Genomic DNA, 25,542 nt, shown 5'->3' on the forward strand with positions numbered 1-25,542 from the left:
ATTTACTAAAGTAAATAATACAATTACTGTGTGTATACGATAACTTGTATAATATCGACAACGTCTTTTGATGTCTATATGCAGTCAGTATTTAGTCCTACAGCTATTGTGTGTAAATTAATATCTAGACGATATTAGACAATAACTTCACAACAATATGCTATCCATACTTAATCAAGCAGCTACTGTGTGTATATGATAACTGTTATAATATGAGCAAAACGTCTTGACGTCTGTATGCTACTCATATTTAATCATACAGCTACTGTATGTAAGTTATGACCTGTATATTGGTAAAATCGCAAGATAACCGTATATTGTTAAAGTTTAAACACACAGATCTTGTGTGCATATCAAAGTATGAAAGTTGTCGTAATTAAACATGACACTGAGCTTCATGTATATTTTTGAAACCTTCAATGAACATACCAGAAGCTTTGGTAAGATCAACACACATGGTAGTGTGTTGTACGACCAAACATTATTAATACGAGTGAAAATTTAGCAATCTTCTACTTTCTTTAGCTTGAGCTGTGTAAATCAAAACTATCGAATACTTTCAGTGGATAAGTTGAACTGAACGTTTACTACACATACCAAATTTTAAGACAATACGTTAAGAAATACATGAGATATAAAATTTCCAATTTTGATTGAATATTTCCTGTTTTGTTTCTTCGCATTGCACATACGGGAACTTTGTTCGATAGAAAAACGTACTTAACTTATGTGATAGATCCTTGCAATCTACAATTAGTTGTCATATTTGGTCTAAATATAAGACACGATTGTTATTCAACAAAAAATTATTGGTCTGTATTTTTTGCTACTGCTTCATATACGACTTAGGATAGGCCGTTTTCAGGTTTTTTGATTTTGTCATTTGGTTTAAAGACGGCGGGTTTAGAACAGTAAAATTATTGGATGAGAGGACCTGCAGATACACATGTATTAGTTAGGCCAAGAAAACTAGATTAGCAGTTTCTCGCTCAATCTTTCAAATTAATCTTACTGGTGGACGGTTATTATTCATTACGACTCAATGTCAATTTTTAAGCAGAAATTTGCTAAATTTTATTGAATTTGGCTAATTAAAGAGTGTTTAGCGTTATTTGATATTGGCTTAAGTAATTAGTGTAAATAATGATGCTTGATATGTCTGTACCGATGGACTTAGCAGATAGCTCGATGTGGTTTTGCTATACGAAAACACATACATGGCTGTACCGAGTGCATATGGGTGGTGAAATAAACTGCTAGTCTACTTTCCATGCCGTCACTAATAAAGTAAATTAAAGCGAAAAGCTACTATCATATATATTAGGGAATCTGGTTGGTTCTGTAAAATATTGTTCTGTTCCAAATAATAGGGTTACTATCGAGTGTCACTTTCTTACTTTATTTCACTTGTTGGTTCGTATTGATAAGAAAGTCATGATATTTAAAACAAAACAATTTTCATATGAAAAAAGGTGTTGTCAAAAAGGGATTTAGCATTCTACTTTAAGAAATGAAATAAAATTTGGCGGTCAGACTGGTAGCTACACTTATAGCGTTGATAATAATTTTAAAGCAAATATTCGTGCTCCAAGATAAATGAAAGAACATGGCCTAGCTAATGGATGGGTGAATATTTATCTAAAATTATTATCATTACTAAAAGTGTAGGTGCAATTTAACTGCCAATTTTGATTTCATTAATTTCTTGGTTGCACCTTTTTTTCACACCTAATGTGTCTTTTTATGAGATTTAATATTGTAGTGTATACTTCGATTCTTTCAGTAATCAATGTGGCATTACCGAAAGTCAATTTCCTTAATTTATCTTATCCTTACTAATTCGTAAGCTGCACTTTTAAGAACAACACATACCACATTCAGTGCAAAAACATCGCATAGAAAGAACCCAATTCCCTAGCAACTGGTGTTTTTTTTTTCTGTTGTTCTTGTTGTTTGTTAATGTCACAAATGTCACGCTACCAGAACTGTCCTCTCAAAGGGAAGCAGTTCACGTACAAAATTTTCAGTTCAAAGGAAATAAGACTACATTCGAAACGATTAATTGGACTTCTTTCTGAAGTAACCAATGATAAAGTTGTGCGGTTTAATGGTTGTCTGGTTTCTGACTATTAAGAATTCTGAACTTCTCGCTTTAACGTTGCTTGTTTAATGGAGTGAATAATTGATTCGTGTCTAAATGAGAATAAGGTAGTTACAGAAAAGTTCTTGACGTTGAAGAGATACGTACAATTTTCCCGCATTTTTTATGGCTGTGTTACAAGCATCATTTAATCAATATACATCTAAAAGAAAACTACAGAAATTCCATTTTTCTATATTAGTTTTTTAAAGATGCATATTACGTGCTTTCTTGACTACATAATTACTTCACATTATGCAGAAAATCATTTGCTTTTAGGTTATTGATTTCCGAGATGTTGACTAAGAATGAAACATATTAATTTAACCATATATTATTGTGAAACATCAAATAAAAGACAATGGAAAACAGTAATCTCAAACGAAGCATGAAAATTAGGTTAAAATAACACTATCAAATTAAAACTCACATTTTAAACAAATTTGGACAGTGTTATTGTTTCTGTATTATACCACAGACAGATAAATATTTTATTTCTATTTCTGTTATCATGTTAGTATGTATCATTGTTGATAGACAAACGTTGTTGTTCAAATTGAATAAAAATGTCTGATATTTGTTGTCAAATAAAAGTAATATGTGATTATTCAAATGTAAATATTGTCAAATAGATTAGACTTCGCTTTAATGTATCATATACTCAGTTAGTAATTATACACACACTTGTTTACATCTTCAAGTACAAATTAAAGTTTTCGGAGTTTCTATTCTATCATTGAAAATATCGATTACTACAAAACGACAGCAAACTTACAAGATCATTAATGGTTATACATCAATGCCTGTGGCCCTAAGACTTCTTAAAAGACTGACTGCTACAGAAGAGTACATATACAAGTTTTATGAAAGTTTATCATTCATCTTTTTTTATTTTTTTGTATATGCAGTAACTTCATTTATAATCTAAAGTCTATGTGTTAGAAAACTGGATTATGCAAGCTGAACATTTCTTAAGTATTATTACATGCAGCGCAGTATACTGGTAAGTATCAATAATAAGTTTATGGAATTACATGTCAATATCAAGGCTTAAAGTCCTTGCAGTGGATGGAATATAGATAGCCCTTTAGGTAAGTTTGATTTTAAAATATTAGGACATATTTCACTATGAATATAAAATTATTTACCAGTGTCAGAGAAATAATACTCAAGATTTAGCAGCAATATCTAAACAGATATCAAACGCATTGTGAATATCCAAAAGATTGCCAACTAATTCTTGATGTGACACAAAGTTTAGAAGTTTAGTGTTTCAAATGCTTGTGGTTCACTATTTCAACATATGCTGCCAAGAAAACTTACAAATCAGTACTATATTTTTCTTATAAAACAAAATATTTTTTCATTATTTTATGTTGTGTAATGTATAATATAAGACTAAAATTATGGCACGACCTACTGAGTATGAGCTGCAAAGAAAAAGAAATGATTGTGAATTATATCAGAATATATTTGTCATTTGTTAAATGACATAATATCGCAAAATGTTAAACACTAAATGTGTGTTAATAATGACTAATGTAGCTCAGTGGAAATAAGTTTTGTTGTATGTGTAAATGCTGATGTTTATTTGCATATGTTTAGCAGGTGTTTGAATACTATTGTGTTAAATGTCGAGTCTTTATTCAGAATTAGTAACTTTAGAAATTCTAAATAAATCCAGTTTCGATTGATTAAATTGTACAAATGTAACACCTTGTTCTGCAATCGTATGTTTTAAAAGACATAATCAAAATCAGGTTTGTTTACTTTTGACATTCAATTTAGTCAGTATAAACCAGTATTTCAAAGAAGTACTGTTTCATAGCACTGAATTAACGATAATTATATGAATGAAGCTATGCTTTGCAATAATAAGGCTATTACTGACCGGTCCAAAAACAATGCTAACCGTCTTATTCGATTATTAAAATGCCTTCAATGGTTTAATGGTATATAAATCAATATTTTCTTTAGAATATGAACTTTGTTAAATAATTCAATTATTTTATATGTCTTCAGACTCGTAAACATTTCCTTTAAGATATGTTACTAAATCTAAAAATCATTTCTAATTGAAAAAAACAAAAACATATTGTTTCTCTGATTTAAATTGATACAATTATTTCATTAGATATTAAAATTTCAACCTATATTTAAATGTTTGTTGTTGCTTCATTAACCAAGGCTGTTGCATATCATCATACGTATATTATAACACATACGTGACTTAAAAGAAATATTATGTAATGCTAAATGTTTATTATATTTTAGAATAATATTAATAATAAAAATAACAGTATACATTTAGAAAATATTCTTGGTAATGACAACATTATGTATATATTAAAAAGTAGTCTTATATTTCCTATTTATTTCAATTTATTAACTTTAGCAAACTGATTTTATATTCTAATGTAATGTTATCAAAATCAAATTGTTCCGGGGCTAAAGTTAGTTTTTAAACGCAATTAAAGTAACTGTTAAATAATTATAGAAATGTTCATTTGTTCCAATGCACTTTATTTACCTTTTTGAGTAAGAGTTTCGGGGACTTTCAAGGTACCAGGGCGGAGGATGACAGCTTCTCCTCTGCCTTTTTTGTTAACAGCATATAAAACTGCTACAAAACTGGCACCAGGAGGCAGATCTGTTGCTTGGAACGCTGGAGAGTTAGATGTTAAATTTGCTCGAATTACATTGTGCATTGTGTCGTGGACTTCCATTATGAAATGTTGGCTCATGCCACCGTCGTAGCCTTCCACGCATTCTATCCGAAAGGAAGAGTGTGTCTGGTTTGTGACTGTGCAGTTATATAACGTTTCCGGAACACCTGAAATACATTTAACATAGATACAGCTAATTAATTACCTGCCTATTTTACGCATTTACTTCTTGATATTATCACATTATTAAAACATTTGAATGATGGCACGAAATTTACTGTTGTGCAATAGTAATCCCATTGTTTACACTAGATAAAACAGATTCCATTAGACATCCAAGGTAAAAATAAGTAAAGGCACGAATAATTGGAATGATTGTTAAGCTATCCGTTACGTCGTTTCTATAATGGTGTAAAATAGTTACACTAAATTCACTTTAGTCATAAATTTATTTGTTTGCTCACAGTTTTGGAGCTAGCTGACGAACTCGAGGAGAGCCAAGGTGTAAAATTATCTATATGGTAAATCAATCTGGCATGATGACGATCTGTGAGCAGATTTTGAGAACGCCGAGCCAAATTTTGACAAAAAAGCTCGAGTTTCTTGCTCCCCTCAAAATTACGGTGTGTCATCTTTGGAATTCTACCCTAATTCACTGTCTAGAATAACCAAAGCTAGCAAACATGCTTAATTACTGCAGTCGAGCACTCCAATTGGGTTTGAGTTTGAGTAGGAACTCTGTTAGGATAGCTGTAGATGTAATTGGGAATAATGAAGGACTTGGATTAGTATCTTAGAGCCTCTGTGAATCACAAGGGGCCTTTTAACCCTTCAGTAGGACGTGGATATTTTACGTTAGTATGAATTATAATGTTGATGTTAATGAAATGATTAAACTTATTATGTCAAATATTATATTGAATGGCATTAATTACAATTAGAAGTTGTAATTATTACTAAAGGTTGATATGTTAATATGTTTGTTATTGTTTATAGGCATCTGATAGGTGCAGAACTGAAATAAATAATGACTAATCTCAGCAATGTTTAAAAGAAGCCCAAATATGCCCTTTAATGGGAAGCTATACTATTCTGGTTAGATAGGAATCATTAGTGAAATTTTAGGCATAAAAATAATTTTGTTCAAAAGTATTGGGTTGAGGAATAATTCTTATTCTTATTCTATTATATTATTCTATAATAAAACTTCTACTTAATAAGTTAAAAAATATATTCATAAATGAAACGCTTTCGCAAAATATTTCACGTCATTTGGTAGATAATTTTTTGCTCTAATAGATGGTGTGTTTGATTTTTATATGTCTTTAATTCTTGCTTTCATTTTCAGCTCATTAAATGGAATGTCAAGTGGACAAAATCGAGCATTTTCGACACCATCTGCTTTTCGCATTTAATTTCTTGCAATTTCGTTTAAAACAATGCATACTATATACCTAGGTATTACATGAAATAAAGTATCATAATAAATGTTTTGGGTGTAATGTGTTCATGCATTGAAGTATTGTATAGTCTTGCATGTAATGCTTGAATGAAATTATTTAAAAACGCTGACGAATTATTCCTCAACCTAATATTTCGGATAAATTTTGGAAGTATGTATTGTTCATTCATTATTTGAGCAGTTTTTCTGGTAAAAAGATAAACTAATATTTGTTAGTTTAATAGTTAATTCATCTAATGACATTATATATACACACACACAAAATGATTAAACGTATATTAAATGAAATCTATCACATTCCAAACTGAAGTATTTCATTTTCATTTCAGTTACAGTTTCCTAGAGAAAATATTTGGTAATAAATAATGCAGTTACAATTCTTTAGATACTTACACTTTAATCCCAAAAAATATTGTTTGTGCGATAATGTGAAGACAGTTCATGAAACCAAATAAATATTTATTTATTTCTTGAACCTCGCGCAAATCTACTCGAGAACTATTTGCATCAACCATCCCTCATTTTGAACTTATAAACTAGAGAAAAAGCAACTAGTCAACACCATTCACTGCCAAATATTCGGCTCCTTTTTATCAATGAATAGTGAGATTGACCATCAGATGGTTACGTTCATTTGGCTGAAAGGTTAAGCATATTCGGTAATGGGATTCGAATGCGAATACGCGACTCTCAGACTACAAGTCAAACGCTCTAACTATCACGCCAATATAAATTAATTCATTAATAATCATTGTAACTGAGCTAGGAAATAACAGGATCAAAAATACATTCGTGTAGATTATGATAAGAAAGTGAATCGGACAAAATAAGGAATTATTTTTACAGAGCGTAAAAATAGGAGCGCACAATTCAAGAAATATCACTTTGAAATACATAGATATTTGTATTTTCTTGCTTGTCTATTAATCTATCAAGCTTCAGTGGTCCCGCTGTAATAACACTAGGCTTCCATTAACGTGTACGGAACACTATAAACACTCCCATCCAAGAATCATGCTTCCTCTTATTTTACTTAAAATTCTTCCAAGAAGTACCGTAATAACACCTTTTTTGTTCTCTTGAATCGCAGTGTGGATATTTGGCCTTTAACATTACAGTGAAAAGAGAAATATTTTATTCCCGCAGAAACTTTTGTTTGAAAAAGTTAGATTTCGCAGTCTACGTTATAGAATAAACCATGAAAATGTTTTAAAAAATTCAATAATGTAATTTCTTAACGGCAGCTTGGCATAGCCACGTGATTAAGGCACTAGACTCGTAATCTGAGGGTCGCGGTTTCGAATCCCAGTCATACCAAACATGTTCGCCCTTTCAGCCGTGGGGGCGTTAAATGTAAAGTCAATCCCACTATTTGTTGGTAAAAAGTAGCCTAGAAGTTGGCGGTGGGTGATGACGACTAGCTGCTTTCCCTCTAGTCTTACACTGCTAAACTAGGGACGGCTAGCGCAGATAGCCCTTGTGTAGCTTTGCGTGAAATAAGAAAAAAACAAATTTTTATAATTTTTATTATTTCGTTAAAATAGGTTAACACTATAAACCAAAAAGGCAAACACAGTTCTATACTTTATTTTAATAAAAGTTTTAATACCCCTACCAGCCGTCTTGAGATACATGTTTATTTGTTTTTAATTTCACCCTAGGCTACACGAGGGCTATGTGCGCTAGCTGCACCTAATTTAGTAGTGTGAGACAGCTAGTCATCACCACCTATCGCCAATTTTTGGTATACCCTTTTACCAATGAATAATTGGATTGACCAGAGATGATGAGAAACTCAATTGAAATAAAATGTATTTCAGGACGGCTGTTATGGGATTGACCGTCAAATTAATGATGTGCATGTTTGTTGTGACGGGGATTCGAACCTCCGAATCCCAGATTACGAGTCGAGAGGTAATTCCAGGCCTTATAGTGGAAATAATAACATATAAATAACTGAAAATCATATATAAAGAGATTATTAATGTTTTTCTCAAGTGAAATCAGTTTATTTTTATCCCGAACGTCGAAATATATACATACGCTTATGAATAATTAACTTATTTTTTATTAATAATTATTTATAAAAATAAGATTGATCTTATTTTTATAAGATATATATATCTTATAAATATATATATATTGTGCTATAAAAAGGTTGAGCTCTTACTCCCTTCTCCTTGTGGTTCGGTAGAGCACAAATAGCCCGTCGTGTAGCTTTGTTCTTAATTCCAAACAAACACACAAATAGATAAAAACAAATGAATGTAGAAAACCAAATCAAATGACTGTTACCTGAATACTTCATAATAGTCCAATTAGAGTAAGGTTTAACGCTGGAGCTAGCAGGGTAGATGTGTAACTGAAGGAATGCATTTATATGGTTAGTTACAAATTGTATTATATTTTTCAGTATAAACAGGCTCATTGCTATAGTGAAATACATCAGTTGTGAGATAACTGCTATAATTTAGGGTTAACCTCATCTAGTTGAATGTTCTTCTAATAACTCATTATTATTCTATTTTTGAGTAGTATGATCATACCAGGTTTATATTAGAAGAGTCGGCATACAATTTATTGAACGTTCTTGCAATTCGTATACTGTTTTAATAAAGCATTAGAGAGTGAAAATTTATTGGGCTGTCACTGCTTTTATATATGTTCATCTGAAGAAAGAAAAAAATGTGTATTGACTCGTCTGCTCCTTATAAACTTCTCCCACTCTTTTTGAGTGTGCGTCGAGCTTGGTGAACTACTATTTCTAGTAACTACGTCAAAAGTAATAAACTCATGTAATGATGAGTATAGAAACATTAACTATAGTAAAAAGGACTACCTGTAGCAATTTCTATGAGGGTATATAGAATTATTAAATGTATCAAATAACGTTACGTGGATCAGAGGCAAAATATTATTACGACGTAGTTGCAGTACTGCATTCCATTGACTTGATATGAGATATTTTCGTCCTGCTTTCTTTATTTGAAACTCAAGGCCAAATTTTGATAAGCTGCCCATTTACCATATTACAGATAGTGTTTCCAACTTTGGAAAGGGGTTCTTTTGGTATATAGGTTTTCATTTCTAAAAAGAAAAAAAGATATCTTGACTAATCATAGTAAAGACTTCATAAGTACACCAATCAGTTAATTCTGGTCTGAGTGGTTCCACGTTTCACAGGAAGGCTCTTACTTTCTTTGTCAAATATATTTGTATTCTTTACAATTGGCCAAGATCATTCAGTCAATAAGATAAATTAACACAAATGAGTTGTTTTATAATTAAGCACAAAGCTACACAATGGGCTATCTGTGCTCTGACCACCACGAGTATCGAAACCCGGTTTTTAGCGTTGTAAGTCCGCAGACATACCGCTGAGCCACAACACAAATAATACTTCTGAAAATATTAAGTTACTACTGTTATTTCTTTATAATTATTATAGATATTGATAATATTGAACTGTAAGGAAAAATATGTTAGTAGCATTGATTTTTGGAATAACATTAATGTGACACCTGACTTCAAAAATCTAATGGACTTAACTTACAGTTTTTCCAACTAAAAGTGGATGATAATGTTGCAAGAATAATGTATATCAGATTAGAGAAACAAGTCTTTCAATTTCCATTGTTACATCACCCAGTCTTGAAGTGTATATCTAAATCAGTTATTACTATATGTATAATAGTCATAAACTTTATAAAATGTTCCAAAACTAAAGTACATGTAAAAGTTAAAAATATATTTGCATATATAAACTCTTGTCACAGTATTGAAAAATCAGCCAAACCAAGAATAAAACTCGACATAAGCAACGTACAAAATCTGTTAACAGTATGAATGCGAAACAAACTTACAATACTCTTGCACTCAAAGAAAAGATAAACACGTCCTCTTTGCTATAATACAAAATTCACTCGATTGTGCTTGGATATCATGTAAATAATAAACCAGGAAATACATTTTAATATCTTAATAATTGAGTGTCACTAGATTAATCTGTTCTATATTTATCCTTGTTTGCTCTAAGCAAATTATACTATGAGATAGTATCACACATATATGTTTCAAAATTAATAACTAGACATGTAACCTATTATTCTTTCTATCAACAATCACTAACTAAATAAATATCTCGTCTCCTCTTTTCTTCATAACACGCGATGCTAAATAATAGAATTTCACCTATCCAGCTCTATTGTCCGTGTAATAACATAAAGCTGCAGTATCTATGTTTCATAAATGTTCGTGGTGTGTTTTTTCACTTTAAACCGACCAAAGTTTTATTTCATGAGACTGAAATATATTCGTGGCGTGTTTTTTTTCACTCTAAACCAAGCAAATTGTATATTCATGAAGCTGAAATGTATTTTTAGATGCAATATGACTCCACTTTCTGCAAAAGCGTAAAATATTAATTTTTGTCCTAAAACATTCTATTCTCGACAACCCGTAGTCGAATTTAAAATAAAGAATTGAGATAAATGAATACTTGAATTTTATTTTTGGTAACAGAGTTTACATGTAACACTTAAATACTTATCATGATAGCATCATTCGAATACTTGGACAATATTATCTCTATTGTGTCAATGGGAAGTTGCAATGTTTCTCTGGCTTGTCAGAGACCTATTCATCACAACTGTCATTGACTACATCATCAGTCATATCTTTGCTCTGAACCTCTGACATGCCCATACTTACATCCTATGACATGTCCTGAGACACTGCTAATGACACATAATGGGATCCACTATCTTCTGGCATATGGCCAAAATACGTAGTAGTCATGTTTTAAGCACTGCTTTTAATCAAATAATAATGGGTGGAACACTAAGGGATATAATGCGGGTGTTCACTCAATATATAAGTGGCATGCATTGCAATGTGTGGTGTTCATCGTAAGTTCTATTTCTTTCATAGATGTGATGTACATTTTCCTATTAGACTTTACACAGAAGTCTTTAAAATAACTCCTACAAAATTTCATGAATTTCACAATGCATGGTATCAGCAGATCTAGAAATATCAACTCAGTATCGACTCAATGTGAAGAACAGAAACTTTTCACCTGGATTAGGACTAGTTGTAATGTTAGTTGAAACTTATTAAACCAGGATAAAATAAGATAATTTTGTCAGGCTATAAAAAATATTAATTATTTCTGCGAGTTTCTTTATTCTGAGCATGATTTCTTTGTTGAACATTTGTTTTAAATATCACACGTACCACTTGTCTGCTTTACGATACCGATGGCTTCTTTAAGTAATTCCCTTTTACTTTCTTGTATGTACATACATTGGATACCAACGTGATACACTTTTACCTCTCATATTTTTCTGTCAGTTACATATTTCTGCATTTTTTTTATTTTTTGTAGCTGTATGTTAAAGTGTTAGTTGAATTGCTTATACCAAAATGCACAGTTTTAAGGAGAGGCTTCGTAAATGATGTGTAACTTCATTTTTCAGATAAGCTATATGTGTTTGTAGTTTCCTAATCCAATTTACATGTTCCATTCTGTGCCACTTGTAAAATTTCATTTTTTGTTGAAAGGTCAGTTAGCTGCGGTGAGCTCATTAAAGAAGAAGAACGTGATGACAAGAAATAATAAAGAGCAAAGAGTTTAATAAAGTCACCTTAACATAAAACCGTTAACATTGTTTTCGAATACAAAAAAAAAAAAGGAGTAAAACAAATTGGTCAAAAGGAGTGATATTTTCTGTTGCTATTGTAATATGAATGGGATTACGTTTATTTGTTTGTTTAGAATAAGCAAAAATCTACACAATGAGCTGTCTGTGCACTGTCCACCACAGGCTTATCGAAAGTCGATATCTAGCAGTGTACCTCCTCAGGCATATCGCTGTGCCACTGGGAGGAGGTCAAAATTGGGTCAAACTATAATTATTTGAAAGTCGTCTCGCAAATCAACCTTAAGCTAGGTTGGGTGAATCTGAAGTGCGTAGAATAACGTGATATGCGCAACGGAATAAACATAGCAGATCAGTGTCATGCCAACGTGACTAAATGTCAATATAATGTTTGGAAATATTCCCAAACACGAACACTATCAATAATATAAGGCAGTAAAGAAAGAGTTATTGGTATTCAAATTGTAGACGAGGATGAAGTCTAATCGGTATCTAACTAAAATTTAACTTTAAGCTAAACTAATTAGTCGAACAATTGGCTTGAGAAATTGCTGCAACATGAAAGACTTAAACTAATCGCATTAGAAATTAAGCTTAAGTTTAACGTTGAATCTAAATGGATAATAAAATTTTACAAAACACTCCTAGGTTTCTCTAGTTTGCAGTAAATATTGTAGTAAATACAGAAATCATGTCACTTGCTCTATCAGTTTTGATTTGAAACCGTATTCCGATACGACAAAGGATAAAAAATTAGTTAAAAATTTCAACATAATTAAAAAACAAAAAACTCACCATTAAGAATAAAGCAAAAAAAAAAAACATGAAGTAGGATCATTATAGTATTCGATAAAGTTCTAGTTGTAGTGTTGTAAAATAATAATAATATTAGGTATATTCCAAAAACGTGAAACTTACTTTAGCTTTAAACTTCAAACACTTCAGTGTTACGAAACATTTCAGCAGAAAACTGATTAATTTATTATGATTAATAACTCACAAAACAAGATAAAATTGTATCATTAAACAAGCCATTAACTAATGGAAGAAATGTATTAAAATTGTATCTTCAATTCTATTTCTGCATTAACGACAGATAGAGTAATAGAATGATCTTGAAAATAACAACAACAAAAAACACATACAAATAATTTGCTTTGATTTGATATAGCTGAAGCCGTTTGCTACACATATTTGTAATTCACAAAATAGTTTCTTTTAGTGCAATTAGTGTTTGTTGTCCGCTTTAATATGTGTTTGATGTAAATAATACAGTTAGGACTGATAACATCTCTAAAAGTTTGGTTTAGCATCGGAGTTAAATTTGAGTATTTATAGATCATGTCCTGTTACAACAAACATTCGCTCTTTACTTTAGAGTCATGATGATATAGCAGCAAGCCTCATTATTCCATTACAGTAGCCTATGAGTTAGAAGTGAGTCTGCTTCTAACTGCACTTTCTCTAGTCTGTGACTGGAAAACTGCGATGACTAGAGCAGTTCTTGTGTAGTTTAGTGCGAATTTTTGCAATAAACAAAAATAATATGAGTCTAAAATTTGTGGTAATTACACTGTTGTAGGCACAAACATGCGTTTTTTAATCTACTGAATTAATCTGATATTTCTTCTGTATCACTGTATCTCAGGTGATTGAGTTAACTGACATTAATAACTGATGCTTGACACATAGCTTTATCTGCGTGTCAATGTAGCTCAGAGTACAACGTTTCCAATCACATATTACGTATTTCTGCAGTTGTTCTTCTACTTATTTCCGCTTTGTTTTTGAACACTGAACCTAAGTTGAAATCCTGCTGGAAACTATTGTTCATGGCACATCAATAAGATCTTGATTATGGGAGCAGCTGCCATGCGATTTAGTCTTTTTGGAAAAATAAAATGTGAGAAAGATAACTAGCTTCTGCTTTCCCAAATATAGAAATCCTAGACATACCTGTGCGTTATCAAAAATAGCCTAAATTATACACTGTAAATTGAAGATCATTATTTTTTCTAATTTTGTATACTGTACACATATTGTAATATTTTGTGACCAGTAGAACTTGATAAACTTCAATTAATAGCTCAAGGTAAAAAATAAATAATCGTTAGTAAGAATCAAAATTCAACGGACATAAGTCCAGTTTCACAGATGTCTTCTTGAAGTTCCTGAGAAATAACCAATTATTAAGCTATATGACAAGTTTGAGATAATTGTTTCAAATCAATAGTGCAATATATTTTTTCTAAATCAGTAGTGAAGGACCTTGTTTAAATCAGTAGTGGAGTATCTTGTTTTAGATCAGTAGTGGATTACCTTGTTATAATTAAATAGCGCACCTTTCTATCCACCTGGAGAGACATCTTTTTAAGCGAGTTAGTTATTTTTCTCAATTTAACAAGAATCGTATTTGCTACACTTATTTGATATTGGAAATTGTTGTTAAAATATTTAAAACTGTTGTTTTGTGTAAAATTACGATGATATTATGAAATCAATTTGATTTGAAAAACAAAATCTTAAATTTTGTACCATGTGGTTCTATATACATGATTTTTTTATATATTAATGAAAATTATTACCAATATTATAGTTTATTTAACTTCAAAACACTGTCTATGGAATCATTCAAAGAGAAGTAAAAAAAAACGGCTTTATTTTGAGCCAAATATTCTACCTCAAAATTGTTTTTGATGATTTAACAATATAACATAACTTTGTGAATTGAGGTAGATGTTAGATATGAAATATCTCAATGTCTTATGATTTCAATAAAATTAGAGAATGCTGTTGTTGCAAAATACGCAATATATCTTCTTCACAAACAATGTGTTTTAAATGCATTCTGTTTGTTTGATGTGCAGGTTATTCCTGTTCTCTGCCATATGTTGAAAATACTCGAAACTAAAGGAATAAGGCATCGATAACTTTTTTGCAACTGGAAAACAACTTTTATCATTTCCGCAGTATTGAGATGACCCAAAATGCTGTATAGCTATAATGTACCACAAACAAAACTTGATGTTACGAATCTGCTGGTACGTGAGAGTTTAACTACTGGTTGTACGTGAGAGTTTAACTACTTTTATTTCCAAAGATTAATTCGATCACTCCAAAAAGCGTGTTTTATGGTCGTAAAATACCACACAAAGAAGATTAAATGTTATTAAATATCTCGTTGTATGCTATGTTCCTGCTGCATCAGCCAACGAGATATTTCGCTCAATATCACAACTCATCATATACGCTGACTTATCGGCTCTTCTGATTAGAAAACGTTACAAATATTTCAATTGTGTTGAAATTTCTTTCATTTCAAAGTAAAATAAGCTCACGCTTGGCTAGATATGACATCGTTAAATTTTTAAATCAATGGTTCCTAAATGACTGTAATAAAGACGTTTGATATAGCATTTGAAAATCTGTAGCTTGATGAGCTATGATTTCGAAACAAATAATTCATCTTTTGTATCATGGAGCACAAATGCATATGCATATATAAATGTACTAGTAGTAATGTTAAATGTGACTATGAATTCAATGTAAATAAAAGAAATAAAAAACGTTTTTTCATACTTAAATAGTTTGCGGATTATATGAGTGCAAGTGAATAACATTTTCTCGATCTACATCTTTCGACATCATTGATTCCTCGCTGAGACAACGGTAAGTCTTCGGATTTAGGACATTAAAATCAGGGGTTCGATTCCCCTGGATATATCAGATAGTTTGATGTGGCTTTGTTGTAAGAAAACACACACACACCTGATATCATTGGTTCTGACATTGAGCAAAAATGCCTTCTGCACGCAGCGAACAAATAAATATTGTTGAAAAATATAGTAAATGCATTTCTTTCCTAAAACCTAAAGTTTCGTCAAAATAATGTTTATTTTAGATTTTAATAGGTTTACCACATCAGACTCTTTCTGAATTTTGACATTTTTATGAACAGTTTGATAATACTAAAATACTTTAGAATAATATGACTGTTAATACTGCATGTGGTGCCGTTTTGATTTGTCCTTGCAGGTAAATGAGAACCATGAGCACGTTAACGCTTTGGTGAGAAAAAGAAAACGTTATATTTTAATACATGTAACGCATTAACTTATATGAAAGTAATTTTCGATGTTTCAGGTTCTCAATATATAAATGTCGCACAAAATATATAATGAGTTAATAAAGTGTGAACATTCAAGTAGTTGACTTAATAGAAAATCAGTAGGCTGTGAAACAAAGACACAATAGTTTTATATTTGGATTAATTTCCTAAAATAAAACAAATTTTAATGTAGCAAATCAGTGGTTAGGTGATCACAAGTTTAATATGAAGACAGGGTAACGTACACTAACTGTAAAATGAATACGTCTGTAGTCGACAACGTTCAAAAACTGAGTATGTGAGCATTTAATTATGTTGATATTAGCTGTTAGTCATAGAGGATTATTAGAAGCACCACTGTAACCTATTTAATCCTCACGAAATAAGCTTTCAGGTCAAGTATAGTAAATGGCAGTAGCATATTAGTCATAACTTTTTAAAGAAACACCAGTCTCTTTTATACATTAACTGATTGAAATGTGTAGCTATTAACGAAGACTGCTACACCTTAACATATCATTAATAACATGTTCTTTGAACAAAATGTGTCCGCTAAATCACGTGGGATTTCAAGACCTGTGTTTGTTTACGAAAGTTTAAAGTTGAAATGTTTTCAAACAATTTGTTTTTGGTTGATTTTTTAAAGTTGTTTATTATATTCACTTGTTATATGCAGTTTTAGAATAATGGACGGATATTTGGTTTTGGTTCCTAAATATTTCCTAGTTCTTTTCAGTTGTTACTTGCTAAAAATCAAATATAACTAAGTGTTTTGTAAATAAACTGAAAATCGAATATTGTTTAATGTATAGCAGATCATCATCATATGCATTATATTAATGAAAACAAATATAAATCAAAAGATAATTTTAAATGTTTAAAAAAACAGATTTAAAAATATTTGACGTAATCCTAATAACAGGTTAAAATAAATCAATATAACTTACCGGCTGGAATGATATTGAATTTACATGAGGTTTTCTGTGTTCCTGCTGTGTTTGTACCCCAACAATACAATGACCCATAATCATACTGATTTCGTGGAATGATTGTGGCGTAGCTTGTGGCTCCATCGTTGATAAAATTGATTATGTCCACCATATCCCGACTGTTATTCAACTTCCATTCAAATTGTATCTCCGTTGGATCTGCGTCTAGCTTGCATGATATTTTTACTGCCTCATTCATTGCAGCTCCATAGAATAACTTCTGATCCTTCTCACACCGAGGTGCATCTTTTAAAATTTGGTTATAAAATCATAAGGCTACTAAGACAGTGGTATTTTATAACTAGACACAAAAGACATAAAATAAGGGTTAGATTGTTTTAAACATTTATATTACTATCTCTATATTTTTTTATAAAATGTTCAAAAGACTGTTTCGTTAATACAAGTAATGTTGCACTCATGTTAAATAATCTCACTTTTGCTGAAATAGAACTTGTTATGTGTGACAAACAAAAGCGAGATATAAGTAATACATTGACAGAGAACTTGTGAATATTGTAATGGTTTAGAGCATAATCGATTCATAACTTAAATTTTGTTAGTAAGAGCTTAAAACTGACCGCATGGTAACGCAACATTATAGATTATTATATGAAAGACATGAAGCATCAAGAAGAAATTTATTCGATTCTATTTTATTCTTTGTTCATAGTTAGATATGTTCAAAGAAACAACCAAAAATAAATCAATGTGCTATATCACTGACTTGTCAGACTATATGGAGACACGGTAATGTCACATAATCAAAATGAGTATGGATCGTGTTGTTGATTTGTAAACTGGAACTAATGAACCAGAATTAGGGCAAGTAATTTTAGACTATATTAACTTAGGACTAATTGATGTAAAATCGAAGCAAATGGATCTTTAATACCCCATGTTTAACAAGTATTTAAAAGAAAATCAATAGTCATCAAGTGTTCGATGAAATGTACGTGTAGTAATGCGTATAAATAACCGTGTTATCCACTGGACATTTTGCTATGTATAAGATAAATGATCAAATAATGTCAATGTGACAGATTCAATTCATAAAGCTATGAGGTTGATGAAATTAAAATAATGTTATAACAGTTAAAGAAATGATTAATTCCAAATAACAATACAACTGCAATAATAGGCACCATAATTACTCTGTGAAAAACATTTTTCAAACTACTTATTGTAAAAAGTAGCAATGGGAATTGTGTATGTCATATGCAGTTTTATTTGTGCAAATACAGTAACTTTAATAACAATAATTAAAAAGACAATTCTCATTGAATTAGATATACTACTAATTTTAATTCACTAACAAAATCAGTATTAATCTCATTTCAAACCAGTTTTATATTAGGTTGAGGAATAATTCGTGAGCATTTTTAAATAATTTCATTCAAGCATTACATGCAAGACTATACAATACTTCAATGCATGAACACATTACACCCAAAACATTTATTATGATACTTTATTTCATGTAATACCTAGGTATATAGTATGCATTGTTGTAAACGAAATTGCAAGAAATTAAATGCGAAAAGCAGATGGTGTCGAAAATGCTCGATTTTGTCCACTTGACATTCCATTTAATGAGCTGAAAATGAAAGCAAAAATTAAAGACATATGAAAATCAAACACACCATCTATTAGAGCAAAAATTATCTTCCAAATGACATGAAATATTTTGCGAAAGCGTTTCATTTATGAATATATATTTTTAACTTGAAAAAACGCTCACGAATTATTCCTCAACCCAATATGTTTTTCATTATGACTGCTATGCGAAAATATAAGGTTCTTTAGTTTTTAATTACGCATGATATTGAGAAAAAAGAAGGATATTGTTATATTACAACAAATATTTATTTCATTTGTAAACAAACATATACCTTACACATTTCTAAACAAACATATACCTTACACATTTCTGTACAAAGATATCACTTACACTGCACTCTCAGAAACACTGAATTACTTTCTCCTTGTCCTACACTATTGGTAGCTAGACAGGTATAGCGCCCCCTACTAGAACGCTGAACTTTCTGGAGCACCAAAGATTGGTTGCTGATTATTATGCCTGCTGAAGTATTGGTTTGAAGCTCACGACCTTCGAAACGCCAGCTGATATCTGTTACTGAAGGATAAGCTCGAATATTGCATTCGAAGTAAACATCATTTCCTTCCTGGATATGGCTGTGACGAAGTTTACTTCCGAGACGAAGTGACATTTGTGGAACAACTACATGTGCACATTCGAAAAAAAAATCATCATGATTAAACACTTGAATAAAAATTTTGATAAAAATTAAAAATAAAATACATATAAGCTACTTATTAAACATTAAAATACTATAGAATGGTGTTAAAATGACTTATTCAAATATCGTACTTCAGTTTCTGTAAAAAATAAAACCACTGTAATCAAATGTTTGATGGCAAGTTTATTAATTATTAAAATCACTGTAATCAGGTGTTTGATGAAAAGTTTATTTAAATCGCATGAATATATTCCAACAATTTATTATTTTTTGTCTGCTTTGCTGCCTTTAAATTTAATAACGAAATCATAATCTATGGTCTCAAAATGTTTATCGAATTTTTGTTTATTCTTCCAGAAGAAAACTTAAGGTTTTTATAAAATATTTTTTTTCTTAAGTTAACATAAGCTAAGGCGTAATCTTAACATGAAAGCAGCTAAAACTACCGATTTTCTACAATGAGAAAATGAAATATATATACATCCATATTCATCAGATTTGGACATCAAAGAAATGTATCTTATTGTAAAGTGACATCTTATTTTAATTTTTCAAATTTCATAATGATATAGCGAGTTCAAATCTACGTCAGTTTGTATTTACAATAAACGTCGAGCTTCCAGCCATCTTCGACAGCACTTCCTGGAATCAGATGATTCTCTGCTCGACAAGACAGGTATTTGCCATTGTCGTCGCTAGTAGGTGTGATCGTCAGAACGCTGATGGTTATATTTCCATTGGTACTCTGGTGTGGTGGCGTGATTGTTTTTGTACTTTTAAGCTGCTTGCTGCCTTTCCACCATGTTATTTTGGCAGGTGGTCTTGACCCAACAGCTTGACATCTCAGATCTGTAGAATGTTCTGCAGAAAGTGGGTGATCTTTATCTAAGATCTGCACAGCTACAGGTCTAACTATGGGAGACAAACACAATTATAATTATATTTGAAGTAACGTGAAGATATTGTTTGGATCTATCGTCATAGACCTCATAGAATTTTTCTTAGCTTCTAAGGTGAGTTTTCGGTAAAACAAAGCGTGCATAATATTTGGTTCATAATAAAATAATGAAATATGTCAATGCATAACTTAAACTAATTATTGTAATTAATACTGTAATGTCCAAATATGCAATTTATTAAGACAATATTTCAAATTTTCGTCCACTTCCTGCTTGTATATTCTGTTTCAAGCTTTGTGATTAAAACAAGTTATGCCATTTCAACCGTAGGTTCAACATTATGTTGACTTTACCTTTTACACACACATATATGAAACAAATTAATTCACATAAATTACCTCCTAGACACTTACTTAGCTGATCATAATGTGGCTTTATTACTTAATGTGAACATGTATGTTACACTACAGTCCCTGCTGTAAACTAATTGGAAAGGTAATATATATGATTTGTTTTGTTATCACCACAGTATTCCGTTTGAAATTACTTTTTATCTGCAAAATTAAAATTGTAATATATCTTGTGTCATACATGTTCCCATAAAACAAAGCGTGATTACAACCAAATTATTGTTACTATTTTGAGTTTGCTGTTTAAAAATAATGTAGGAAATAAAATGATTTGGTTTGAATTTCGCACAAAGTTAAAATATTCCTGGTTTACTTTTAGCGAATATTTTGGTAGGTAGCTTATTTTGATGAAGAAATTTATACCAAACCAGTACGCTTCAGTTGTAATGTACAAAAATACATTTTTTCCTTAGAATTAAATTTGCAAAATGTGTATACGAACTGTTAAGCTAGATCCTGGCTAGAATTATATGTTTATAAATCATCATACAACTAAACAATTCAGTTTGGATTGATGTATTTAAATTTCTATGTTATTATTTTATAAAACTGTAGCTTTAACGTTAATATTTTTGCTTTGTTTTCATTAAACGCTTTTTTAAAAAAAACAGCATATTAATAAACTAGAGTGAACAGCTACAAGGAATAGTGTTTGATGCGAAAGCTTTAGTCTGACTCATTTGCACATGAGATCAAACAGGTGGTACTTGCCTGATCTTTAAAGAACACAACACTGAAAAAAAAGAGTTGTCTCAGACAGGGTTGGATAACTATAATAACTATATTTTTCCGAAATATCCAAAATTATGGCGTTATACACATATATAGAAAATAATTTAGATTTGAAATATATATTTCTAATAAACTACTAAAAGAGTTTTATAAGAAGTTGAGCACATGTACTTTATTTGAAAGCTTTGGAAAAGTAAGTTATCACTTGAATAACCTAATAAATTATACATTTGATTATAAGAAAGAGAAAATCTTCATCACAGGCGTATTGAAAACTAATTGAATATTGTACAGTCTGATTAAGGCCATATTAGACTAAATAAGTAAATGTCCTTTCTCATACTCTACGTTTGGGGATTATTTCTCCTCTTACTTTCTTTTAGATGGGTGCCTGAACACAGCTCGTGCCAACAAACAGAACATTACGGAGATAAACAAACACTTTTCAGAACAGTTTCCTTTTGCAATAGCTTGTAAAGTTGTTTGAATGAACTATTATCTACGACTATTTTGTTTTTTGACATTATTTTTTTCTACCCAAGTGTTCGTGTGTAAAATTTATGACTGTCAATGAGAAATTGAGTCCCGTATCCTAAGTATGCTGTAAGATAAAATAATTTTACGTTTGGTGTTTCACAAATATATTTAAATACACAGAAGTATTGAAGTAATACCTTGCATAGCTATAATTTTTTTTTAGTAATCGTTTTGAAACTTTGACACACCAGAGGAGTAGACTAAATCTTTTTTTCGAGCTCTTGACATTTGGTTTGTAATCTACATAGATATTATTCATTTCATCGACACATCGAACATATGTAAACTGTTTTGGTGTAAGAGAAAACAATCAATAAAAACAAAGTATTTGCACAATATGAACATCCTACATCTCTATCTGTTTCAAATTTCCATGCACGGTACCATTAATTATATGTACTACACATATACCAGACAAGAGTAATGATGAAAATAACACTTACTTTATAACGTATGTTGCTAACCACGAGTTCTTTGAACATAAACTAATTATGTAGGAAGAAAAGGCTACAATTTCCTTTTTTTATTTTCACTTGACAATTTTTAAGGGTTAAAACAAAATACGCGTTTATGGTTTTTTTTAATAAATTAAAAAACAAATTCATATTAACGTTTTTCCTCCCTCTTAGCTGCCTTCCCCAGTGGAACAGTGGTATATTTGTGGACTTATACCCTAAAAATCGGGCTTCGATACCAATGGTGGGCAGAGCACAGATAACTCTTTGTGTAAATGTATGATTAATACCACACAACAAAATCCCTTTCAGCTCTTGCGTGGTTCTTTCTCAGCAGTAATTTGTGTTTAAAATAAACATAAACATTTCTAAGCAAACCAAACATCTATTAAAATACTAAATGGTGTATACATGTACCATTGTACAGGCATAGAGCGGTTGTCTTTAAAAATAAATTGTGACGTCACCATATTTTGCATACTTTAGACAACTAAATATCTCTCCTACAGGTCTTCGTATAAAAGCGTACAAACATCTGTGATATTAAGAAATAATAGATGGCCTGGCATGGCCAAGCGTGTTAAGGCGTGCGACTCGTAATCTGAGGGTCGCGGGTTCGCATCCACGTCGCGCTAAACATGCTCGCTCTTTCAACCGTGGGGGCGTTATAATGTGACGGTCAATCCTAATATTCGTTGGTAAAAGAGTAGTCCAAGAGTAGGGGCTGGGTGATGATGACTCGCTGCCTTCCCTCTAGTCTTACACGGCTAAATTAGGGACGGCTAGTGCAGATAGCCCTCGAGTAGGTTTGTGCGAAATTAAAAAAATAACAAACAGACAATAATAGTTATTTCTTTTCCCCATAATCTAAATTGATTGGGTTTATAAATGTGGCTGATTTAGGATTTAGTATAAACTGCATAAGGCACCTTGATGTAAGTTATATATAATTTATATTTACAACAACAGCTCCAAAACTGATATTAATACTTAGATAATCAACGCACGTAAGAAGTATTCAAGAGACAGATATGTTAATTGCTACAGAATCACTCTTTAAAATTAAATTTTATATCATCGTCAATTACGAAACTTCAATAAATTATCACAAGAATCTCTAGATATATGGCTCGTCTGTTTCAGTAAACATAAGAGCTTATATATATATATACATAATCCTGTCTATTTCAGTAAACTGTGGCAATATAATTGCATAATCGAAATTTAATTGATGCTGTCTCCTCCAGAAAATTAATGGTGTTCAAATGCCATAATCAATATTCTCAGATTTAAGAATAGAAATATATCAAAATGATTCAGATAAAGCTTGACATTTTTGTGTGGATCTAAATATATATATATATATCTACTGCACAGTACTCAAACGATAATTGTTGGCAGGACACACATGCATTTTTTATGTTATTAAAGTTAACCTTATCAAAATAATTTTTATATTATTAAGAATGTACATTACCATGACTGCAAAAACAAAATCACAGAAATTTCTAGAAAACCTTAACGAATCACTACTTACTTAGAAATTAAAGAAAGAACTAAAACAAGAGCTATGACCTTTTGGTGTTTAGGTTGCTCGATTTGCAAAATTCGAGTCAAAGGAACAAAACCCGTCGCCGAACATGCTCGTCCTTTCAGCTGTTGAAGCGTTAAACCGTGGTGTTAATTCCATTATTCCTTGGTAACGAGTTGGCGATGGGTTTAGTTGACTAGCTATTCTACTTCTAGTATATCACTTCAAGATTAAAGACAATTAGTGTTGATTGCCGTAGAGTAGCTTTGCTCAACGTCAACAAAATAGACAAACCTACCAAACCGATCAGAATGTTTAAAGTATTTTTTTTTCATAACTACATCATTTCAGAAGTAGTTGTCTTCTAAAAATAATTACCATAACTGGCTTGTTTGTAGAAATAGCTGAATCAGTTGCATACTTCTTTTTCATACTTCACGTTTATAAAACCAAATAACCCACCCTTAGGGTTAGGTTCTAGAAGCAAGCGAAGGTTTGTGATATAAAGGAGGTCGTTAATTCTTCTGTCTATGATATCAATACGACATAGCTCTGCGTCATCATCCCTAATTAAGGTGTTACGCTTATAAATAAGGACTATAAAAAGAAACTCTGAAAAAGTAAGAAGGAATGAATAGAGAAAAAAGAATATAATATTTACAACTGATAATTGGAATTTGTATATTTTTTCAAATTTTTCAAAATTTGATATATAAAAAAATTATATTTATAAGCCGTAGAAGAATCAATATTTTCTAATACCTAAACTTAAACGTATTATTATGTTACATATACTCAATAATCTTCAAACTATTAAATAAATATCATCATCTATAAATAACTGTTTAAATCATAAGATTAACTTCTCTTGAAGTATATAACCGTAAATATATTTAAAAATGATACTCTGTAATAATTAATAAAATACTACTCAAGTGTTATTTTACAGTCACTAACACCATATAGAAGTTTAATTATATAAAATATAGGAAAGGATAAGATTGTTTCATAGGTTCCCTAATTTTATTCACTATTTCGAATGACTGTGTATCGAGGTTTCAAGATTTGCGTCGTTACACACACTTAACATTATAAGCTGTGGGAGTGTTATAAGTATAACAGTTATTCTCTTATTTGTTTCATTGCCGGTGGATGCCGTCGACTTCTTCCTTTAATGCGATCAACAATGCAAATTGAGGAAGGGATTGTAGCTGTCACTGATGTCACTATTGCATTTGGGTTTAAAAGACCAGTTCTTTTCCAAAGAGTATGCCAAGTAAGATATGTAAAACTCTACAACAGTAAATAAGCAAAATTCTCTACATAGATAAATAACAATGATCAATAAATCAAAATGATAACAATGACTTATTTCTGTTTTATTTGGACGAATAATGATACCCAAGGAGTTAGATTTTCATTAGGAGTTGTTACTCCACACAAAGAAGTAAAATCGCAATCCGATAAGAAAATGACTTTTAAAGAGTGCTTAGAACTGACTTAGTCTCTTTAGCACTGTCTTTGGATGAAAAGAGTAAACCTGTTTCTCTGATGTGTTTCTGAATTTACTACAATATAACATGGTTTTAAAATAATTCCTTTCTTTTGACACAAATCCTTTTAATTAATGATATCACTCAAGTTGAACCTAGTTTGGAGATAAAAATTTTATAATATTGAACTTTTATTCTT

At 30.9% G+C, this 25,542-nt stretch overlaps 1 protein-coding gene across 2 annotated transcripts in view; it reads right to left on the bottom strand.

The window, feature by feature from the left end:
• Positions 1-25,542, bottom strand: part of LOC143255354 (neural cell adhesion molecule 2-like) — a 160,043-nt gene that overhangs the window by 38,418 nt on the left and 96,083 nt on the right. For both annotated transcript variants that reach the window (XM_076510868.1, XM_076510867.1), the window contains exons 5-8: positions 19,890-20,198; positions 18,977-19,267; positions 16,984-17,271; positions 4,671-4,973 (exon numbers count right to left, since the gene is read on the bottom strand). In XM_076510868.1, coding sequence (XP_076366983.1) covers positions 4,671-4,973; positions 16,984-17,271; positions 18,977-19,267; positions 19,890-20,198 — 1,191 coding nt within the window. The remainder of the gene's footprint in view (positions 1-4,670; positions 4,974-16,983; positions 17,272-18,976; positions 19,268-19,889; positions 20,199-25,542) is intronic.

This window comes from Tachypleus tridentatus, chromosome 7 (assembly GCF_004210375.1).
Source record: "Tachypleus tridentatus isolate NWPU-2018 chromosome 7, ASM421037v1, whole genome shotgun sequence".
Classification (NCBI taxonomy): Eukaryota; Metazoa; Arthropoda; class Merostomata; order Xiphosura; family Limulidae; genus Tachypleus; species Tachypleus tridentatus.